Source organism: Acanthisitta chloris, unplaced genomic scaffold (assembly GCF_000695815.1).
Source record: "Acanthisitta chloris isolate BGI_N310 unplaced genomic scaffold, ASM69581v1 scaffold36311, whole genome shotgun sequence".
Lineage (NCBI taxonomy): Eukaryota > Metazoa > Chordata > Aves > Passeriformes > Acanthisittidae > Acanthisitta > Acanthisitta chloris.
In genome coordinates, this window is record NW_008654954.1 from 1182 (window position 1) to 9296 (window position 8115).

Below are 8115 nucleotides of genomic sequence, written 5' to 3' on the forward strand. Positions count from 1 at the left end.
TGTGAGGGAGGGCAGAGGCAGCGCTGTGGATTGGAGCAGGAGAGCTCTCAGCCAAGCTGAGCGCTCAGGACACAGCTGGGTTGTTTCCCTGCAGCAGACAAGTCCTGCTCGTGTTTTTCTGTGTTTAAATTGAGTTTGGGAAGCTCTGCTGATGCAGCAGGGCAGGTAGGTGGGTGCTTGTCAGCAGGGAGGGGATGCTGTGGTGCCCATACTGTCCTTGCTCTGCTCAGGGTGGGCATCAAACCCAGATCTTAGTATAGGGGTAAATAGCTTTCCCACTCCCATCACTCTGCACTTTGCTGTGGATACTCAACCTGGGCTGTGTCTGTGTGACACAGCCCCTGTGTGTAAGCTAGTCCAAGTTCGATCTTCTGAAACAACCCATGAGCTCTCCAGGTTCTGCCTCTCCCTAGGGATAGGATGGGCTGTGAGGGGGAATGTCAGAGGGGACAAGCCAAGAGCTGCACTTCAGAACTTACCACCTGCTTTTCCCTCTAAAACTCATTTGGGAGCAAAGACTCCTTCACTGCTTCACCTAAAACTGTTTTCCTTCAAGGTTGTCCCGGAGGAGAAGTGGCATCAAGCCAGTGACTTCCAGACTCAGTTCCCAACATCTCCTGAGCCAAGGGCAGCCCCGGAGCCCTGGCTGTGGCAGGGAGGAGGTGCCTGTGCCAGGGTCTCAGCCTGGAGTCACATCTCAGCTCTCAGCACTGCCTGGGAAGTGTCCAGTGGATGCACACATAGTGAATCTGGATTGCCAGGACTGTGCCCAGGGTGCTGCTGGCAGTACTGCAGCCCCTCAGGCCGTTTTGGGGGAGCAGCTGCCTGAGGGGGTCACAGTGACTGAGCTGCAGGATGTCTCCAGTGTTGCTGGGGTCCAGCCAGGAAGGAACAGGGAGGAGAGCCCTGGAAGGACAGTGATCACTTCCACTCCTAAGGCTGCTCAGAATGCAGATCCAGCTGCACTCCAAGGAGATGGATCTCCTCAAGGCTCGAAGAAACTGCTCTTCCAGGGCTGTCACAGCAAAAGGATGTCAGAGAAACCAGGAACACGGCGCCGGAGCAGTGTGGGTGCTCCCCGCAGGAGCCGCAGGGCTTCCCTGGTGGAAAAGTACTCCCTGGCGAGCAGGAGGGAGAACATGATCCGCAAATCCATTGGCAGGGCCAAGGCCAGGAAGGCAGCGACCCGAGAGGAGTCCTCAGCCTCCAGCAGAGTGAGCTGTGAGTCCCTGCTTGGCTTCTGTGTGGGTATGGAGCAGTGTGGAGCAGCTCATCCCTGGAGTCTCCTTGTCCTGGGTCTTGTGGGATCCTGGGGTGCAGTTTCAGGCCAGCTGAAGGCTGGGGTGAGGGAACAGAGTTGGGGTACATAGGTCAGAGTGGCAGGAAAATGCAGTCAGGCTGGTTTCAACCACATGTGCCTTTGGATTGGGAGAGGCTGCTGTGTTCCCTGGAGAGAGGCTTTAATTTATGACTTCTGCCAGCTCTCTAAAAATCAATAGGGATGAAAGTCTCTAGCCTTGTAATTGGGATGAAATGGGCCGAGGAGCCTTTCAGGTGAGGATAGAAGAGACCCAAATTAGCAGCATCTCCAGAGAAACAGGGATCAGGAGCCCAGGCTGCATCTGGCAGCACTGAACCCCTCACATCCTCTGCTCCTACTGCTCCTGGCAGGCTTGGACTGTTTGGGCTTTCCAAAATCACTGCTGCTACCAGCCGATGGGTTGTGATGGAGCACGGAGGCCTCTGGAATTGAGCTTTGTCAGCCTTGAGTCACGCTGTATCCAGGCACTTGTTATAACACTTGGAGCGAAGGGGTGTGATGGGGGGGTGGAATCAGCCTGGAATCAGCCCCAACCCCCCTGGATCCCTGCATGGGGAGGCAGGAGCTGCAGCCAATGGCCTGGGAATGCTGGGTGTGACACAGGCAGCCAGAGCAGGCTGCAGGCAGCTAAGCTGCTGCCTTGGTGCTCTGCCTTCCCAGCCCTCTCCAGTTTGTCGGTGGCACTTGAGGGAGGTGTGGTGCTGGTGTGGAATGCTGAGCTGAGCAATCTCTGTTCCTGGGAGGAAGACTGTGCACCTCCACACACACTCTGGGTCCGTTGGGATCCTGGGAAAAAAATCCCCAACTTCACTTATGCATTTCTCCCCAGGTCAGAGCTCCTTGGAGGTTTATTTGGAAGAAGATGTGACCAGCAGTACAAGGTGAGGCTGCCATGGAAAGCAGATGGGAAGTGATCCCAGATGTCCCTGTGAGGACACTCCATGGGTGCATTTTATGTCACAGATTTTGTAAGGGAGTGCTCAGGTGTTGCTGTCATCTGGGGCTGGCTGATATTTCATGTTGTGCTGCTCAGACATGGTGAGGTTAAGCCCTGTGCTGGGGTGGGTGGTGCTGCCCAGCCTGGAGTTGGCTGGCACCATGTGTCCTGGGATTCCTGGATGCCACCAGCCCCTGAATGCCAGGGTGCTGGTGTTTGGTCACCCCTGGTTTGGTGGGAGAGGGGAGAGGTGAGGCTTATCCCAAGGCTGGCAGAGCTTCCTCTATGCTTGCTACATGGGGGCAAAGCTGGTCATGGTGTGTTCAGTGGTGCAGTGGGACAGTTCCTCAGAGGAATGTGTGCCTGGCTTGAACAACCTCTGGATGTGCTTAGGTTTACCTGTACTTCCTTAGCGTTCCATACTTCGGCTCCATCACCTGTAACTCACCTGCAGAGTTGCAATAATGAAAATAACTTTTCCTTTACAGGCCTGAGTTGGAACTGAACCCTCCAAGGGAGAAGGTAAGTTCTGAGGAACAACCTACAGGCTGGACATCTTGCTGCGTCAGCACCTTTGCTGAGGTGGTCACTGGAAGCAAGGATGTAGCCAGTATCCGTGAGCTGCCCCATACCCAAAACAAACCAGCACCCCTTGCTGGGAGGGACACAGACCCTTGCCAAGCAGTTGGCTTATAGTTGGCCTTTCCAGGGCAGCATGTCTGTGATAGCCTTGTTCTTTGGAGCAGCTGTGCTGAGGCAATGCTTGTCTCCTTAACCTGCAGGCTCCTGAAGAGCTCCTTATGGCAAGCAAAAGTCCCCAGACTGCCAGCCCTCTTGCACAGCAGCTGTCCCCTCTGGAGCAGCAGGCAGGGAACACTCCAGGTAACCTCCAGGTGGTCTTGCTTTAATGCCCCAAAGGCACATAGACCCAGGGGTCAGTACAACGATTTGTGGGAGATCTGGGACATGTCAGAACAAAACCATCCTTGACCAGTCAAGGAAGCTTCTGGGCAGAAGGGGCTGTGCAGGTGTGTCCCACATGATGTTCCAGGTGGCCATCCAGGCTTCTCTGGTTATGTGCCACAGGGGTCTGAGCATGGAGAGTTGGAGATGAGAACCAGATGCCTTGCACGTGGCACTGACTGCAGGTTTCTCCACAGGAAACCATGTAAATCCCAACAGTGAATCCCAGAAGAAGAACCAGGAGCAACCCCACTGTGCCAAGTCTCGGGAGAATCCCTCTTGTGTCTGGTAGGAGACACTGCAAGGAGCAGGGATGAGCCTGGAAGGACTCAGGCTTGGCCTTTTAAGTCATTAGTGTTAAAAAGCTTTGGGGGTTTGTTTCTCTGCCTTCCCCAGCTGCTTCTAGTGTAGCTTTGAAAACTCCTTTGGTCAGATCCTGTCTCCTGGAAGTTTCTTGTGACTTCCTGAGCCTTGTTTGGCTCTGGGACCAGGTGTGGTGTGGGAAGCAGTACCTGAGGTCCCACACGAACCAGTGGAGGTGACTTCAAGGGCTCCTGAAGGGGTGGTCTGGGAGCAGATGACAGACCTGGTTATTCTTGTCTGTGTGAGTGTCTGGAATACCTGGCCTGTCTCCTCACTGTGTGTTACTAGGGTCTCACATGGGGTTCTGGGGCAGTGTGTAACAGCCAGTAAATGCCTCTAGGGAGTGTGACAGTTGCCTAATGTCTCTCTTGCTAATGCCACCAGGACAAGAGGCTACAGACAAGCCCTGGGTGTACTGTGGCATGGGCAGCAGCCAGGGAGACAAGCCCTTTCTCCTTTGGAGGACAAGCACAAGACATCAGCAAACCAGGCTCCACTAGCATCCTCTCCAGCCAGCAAGGTGGGTGGTGCCACAGCCCTGTGCCCTGTGTCCTGGGCAGGTGCTGAGCTCCCTCCCTCTCTCCTCTCAGGTGGTCAGGCCACTGAAGAACTTCCTGCAGGCTGTGCAGAGGAATCAACTGCTGCCAAGCCCAGGAGCCACGGCACAAGGGGGCATCAAGGACTTCATCAAGCGCAGCACTCCCACCCGGCCAAACCCTAAGGTATGTTTTGTCCCACTCTCCCTCCTCAAGGGAAAAGTGGGGGACAGGTGTGGGGGAGTGGCAAGAGAGGGACTGTTTGCTTAGAGACCCATAAACCTGGCTCAGGAAAAGTGCAGGTCCTGGGAGCAACCTGGCCTCAGGATTCTCTATCAGCCACTCCAGGAAAAGAGGGAGTCTTTAGCCCAAACCTTCCTTGATGCAGAGGAATCCCAACTGCTCTGCCTGTGGCCATCTGTGTCTGAAGACACTTTTAGATGGAGATGGTCCACAGCAGGCTGTGTCAAACTGAGTATAAAAGTAAGCAGTTGCAGCTCTCCTGTGGGAATGGAGTGAGAAGGGAGTAAGCAGGTGCAGCTGGCCTGTGTGACTGGAGTGAAGGAGTAAGCAGTGATAAGAAAACTTCAGCTAAGGAAAACAAAAGGATAATGAGCCTTGACTGACTGCCAGGCAGCCCACCAAGGACACTTAGAGGTGATGATGAGGAAGGGCAAGGAAGTAATGACCCCCAGAGGAGACTGACGACCACCCTTAGGCTCCGCACACATGCATGGAGCCACCAAATATATGTGATCAAATTTGGACCCACCTCATCCTGTTGTGTACTGGTCACATCAGGATGGCATGGCAAAAGTATGATAGATAAGGCCATGCACACTTTCTGGGGGGAGCTGTCCAGAACTTGAGGACCATGTTGAGTCTGTGGGGATACCCACTGAGCTTCTGTGTCTGCCCCCCACTCCTCCTGCCAAAATGGGACTCTGCACTGGACCACTCATCTCATCACTCTTGGGGTCAGTAATGTACTTGTAATTGTTAGGGACATTTATGTATGTATGTTAGGGACATACTTTTTCCCTTAGTACTGAAGTAGACTTTATATCCCTTTTGTAAGGACACACATATAGGTAGGTGGAATAAATCACTTTGAATTTACTACCTGAGTGTGTGTGTGTCTGTCCCGTTATCTCAGAATCCTTGCTCCCTCGAGCACCATCACATATTTGGGACTGCTGATCCATAGGGAAGTGGGAAGTGTTTCTTTGCAGTGGGAATTGTCTGGGATTTTTGGCCACTGCAGGGCTGACAGGCAGCGTGGGGTCAGGCCGCGGGTCCTCTACCATGTACTTGCAGAAACTGCAGCTGAAACTGTGGTGCATGGGCTGTGAAGAGGGTTCTAGTGTTATTTCCAAAGTTTTAACGATGTTTTTTATGCCCCTTCTCTACAGGGAGACTTTGTTGTAAGTAATGACACCTTATCCGTGAAGCTGGACAGTCCTACTGTTACTGACTACACTCTCCTTTCACACTGGTGTCCATCTGGCCACACCTGTGGTGAGGTGACAGGATCCCTGTGCAGGTGTGTTGTGCTGGGGTTGGACACTGCTGGGAGCTTTGGGCCTCTAGGCAAGGCTGCACTGTGCTCCCTCTCCTGTTTTCCCAGCTTCTAGGGCAGGTAGGGGATGTTTGCTGCAGGTGGTCACCTCCAGCCAGAGTGTGCTGATCCTTGCCTAAACACAGTCTGCAGCCTGAAGGACTGAGGTTCTTCCTCCTGTACCTGTAACCCCTCTACTCTCCTGGGTTAATGCCTGTTGACAAACCTGTTTTCTCCCCTGTGGCTCACTCACCATCTTGGTGAATGTGACTCTGAAAGATCTTGTACCTGAGGGGACAAACAGTCCCTGGCAACTGGCACAGTCTGAACTCCTTTCCCTCCAGGAGAAGGAGAGGCAGAGACTGGAGAATCTCCGGAAGAAGCAGGAGGCTGAGGAACAGAGGAGAAAGAAAGTGGAGGAGGAGAAGAAGCGGCGGCAGGCAGAAATGAAGCAGTGAGTTGGGTCCCTTTCCCCCTGCTCCTCTCCTGGTCAGCACAAATTTGCCTTGGAGGTTGTTCCGGCTGGGTGGATGGGATGGCTCTGCCATGCTTTGTGCCTCCCACTTGGAATGAGCATTTTGGGAGCAGTGACGCCTGGGCACCCTGAGCCCTGCTGTTCCTGCTCATGTCCCAACTCCACCTGGAAAGATACTGGGGCCAAGCTCAGCCAAAGCCAGTCCAGCAGAGCAGCTGTTCCCCAAGTTACCCAGTCCCTGTCACCCCTCACCCCTATGCTGGAGCAGACAGGGTTAATGAGCTCCACCTGTCCACACACTGCCCAGGAAGCGGGAAGATCGTCTAAAAAAGGCCCTGCAGGCTCGGGAGCGTGTGGAGCAGATGGAAGAGGAGAAGAAAAAACGGATGGAGCAGAAGATCCTGCAGAATGATGAGAAGGTGAGAAGACAGGGTGAGCTTTGGTCCTCTCTGTGAGCTGTGACACCAGGAGGTGTGAGCAGGGCACAGGCATGGCCCAGGCAGGCTGCTGGGGGTGACTAACCAGATGGGTAAGTGCATCAGAGACACCAAAATTCTGCCTGACAAGGGAAGGCTTTTCTTCTCCGTCCCTCTGCACATTCCTGTTGTGACAGACCATGTTCATGGCTCTCTGCACTCAGGGAATGTGGCAGCACCCTGCATGCTCTAGGCACAGGCTCTGCAGGTGACAGCCTCACCTGGCTCGCAGCACTTGGAGCGTGATGAACAGTGAGGCCACGGGGTCCACGGGGTGCAGAGGGAGGAAAACAACAGCTACCAGGTGTGCAGGGGATGCCTGTGACTCAGCTCAGTGTGTGTTTGGGTTTCAGAGCCTGGCTGGCCCTTTTTGGGGTATAAGGCAGGTGAGGAGTGTGCTGGGCTGGGCTGGTGGCTATATGCACTGTGCTGCTGGTGTGGTATGACTGTGTGGGGCTGAGGGAGATGTGCCTGATGGCCTGGAGCCCAAGCAGCCTCTGGGAGAGGCCTGGCTGCTTATTTTGGAGTGGACCCTTGGAAAGGGTCCTTGGAAAACAAGAAATCATGTTGCTTTCAGCCTTTCCCAAACCCTGAGCGATCAAAAGCACCCCCAGCCCTGGCTAGCCTGCTTCTGGGTCCTCAGTGTCCTTAGGGCCTGGGACATTCCAGGCTCCAGACCTCCCTGCAAGGCTATGAGGTGTGTCCTCAGGGTGGTGGAGCTGACAGGTATGGTTTTCCCAGGGCTGGGAAGAGAAGGTGGCAGAAGAGCGGAGCAAGAAGAAAGTGTCCAGGAAGCATGGGGAAGTGGATGCACGGAAGCAGAAAGCACTGAGGGGGGTAAGAGCAGCCCAGGTGCCTCCTACATGTGGGAAGGGACAGGGATAGCAGGGACACCCTGTGTAGTTGTGGCTGGTAGGACAGGGACAAGTCCGGTCTCTCCTGCTGCAGGATTTTTGGGATCTGAGCTGCCGTATTTCTGTCCACGCAGTTGAGATGGGGTTGGGACACAAGGGAGAGACATCCTGGCTGGTGCACAGACATGGGAGGGAAGGGTGAGCTCTGGCCTGCACAGGTTGTCTCAGAGCATTCACTTCACATCCTCTCACCTGAGCTAGAGGCATACAGGGGTTTTCCTCTTTCTTCTTCAGGAGGAAAATGAATTTGAGCAGCAAGAACCCCTGCAGAAAAGGAGAGAGGATGAAGCGAAGGAAAAGGGGAAGAAAGTCTTGGACCTGAAGAACCTTGTAGAGCAGCGACAGGCAGCACAAGCAAAGGAGAGGTATGATCTTGTGTCTATCCTGGATCAGGGAATTAGCCATTGGCATTGGGGAAGCAGTGAATATAACTGTGGTGTTGGAACTGGGCTATGGGGCTGCCTGGAGGTTGGGGTGCTGGAGCAGGGAGCTGTGAGGATGTGGGGGCAGGTGGACATGCTTCCCGCTCTAAATGGTGTCTTTTTTCCCCCAGGGATGCCAAGCAGCGAGGG

General features: G+C 54.3%; 1 protein-coding gene across 1 annotated transcript in view; it reads left to right on the plus strand.

Moving 5' to 3' along the window:
• The window catches only part of LOC103810813 (inner centromere protein-like), a gene marked incomplete at its 5' end in the record, with an annotated part of 12030 nt that overhangs the window by 1177 nt on the left and 2738 nt on the right, over nucleotides 1–8115 (plus strand). Inside the window, 11 exons of the mRNA XM_009083733.1 lie at nucleotides 557–1221; nucleotides 2151–2202; nucleotides 2747–2780; nucleotides 3041–3140; nucleotides 3419–3509; nucleotides 3969–4104; nucleotides 4175–4306; nucleotides 6023–6132; nucleotides 6461–6572; nucleotides 7356–7466; nucleotides 7778–7918. Coding sequence (XP_009081981.1) covers nucleotides 557–1221; nucleotides 2151–2202; nucleotides 2747–2780; nucleotides 3041–3140; nucleotides 3419–3509; nucleotides 3969–4104; nucleotides 4175–4306; nucleotides 6023–6132; nucleotides 6461–6572; nucleotides 7356–7466; nucleotides 7778–7918 — 1684 coding nt within the window. The remainder of the gene's footprint in view (nucleotides 1–556; nucleotides 1222–2150; nucleotides 2203–2746; nucleotides 2781–3040; nucleotides 3141–3418; nucleotides 3510–3968; nucleotides 4105–4174; nucleotides 4307–6022; nucleotides 6133–6460; nucleotides 6573–7355; nucleotides 7467–7777; nucleotides 7919–8115) is intronic.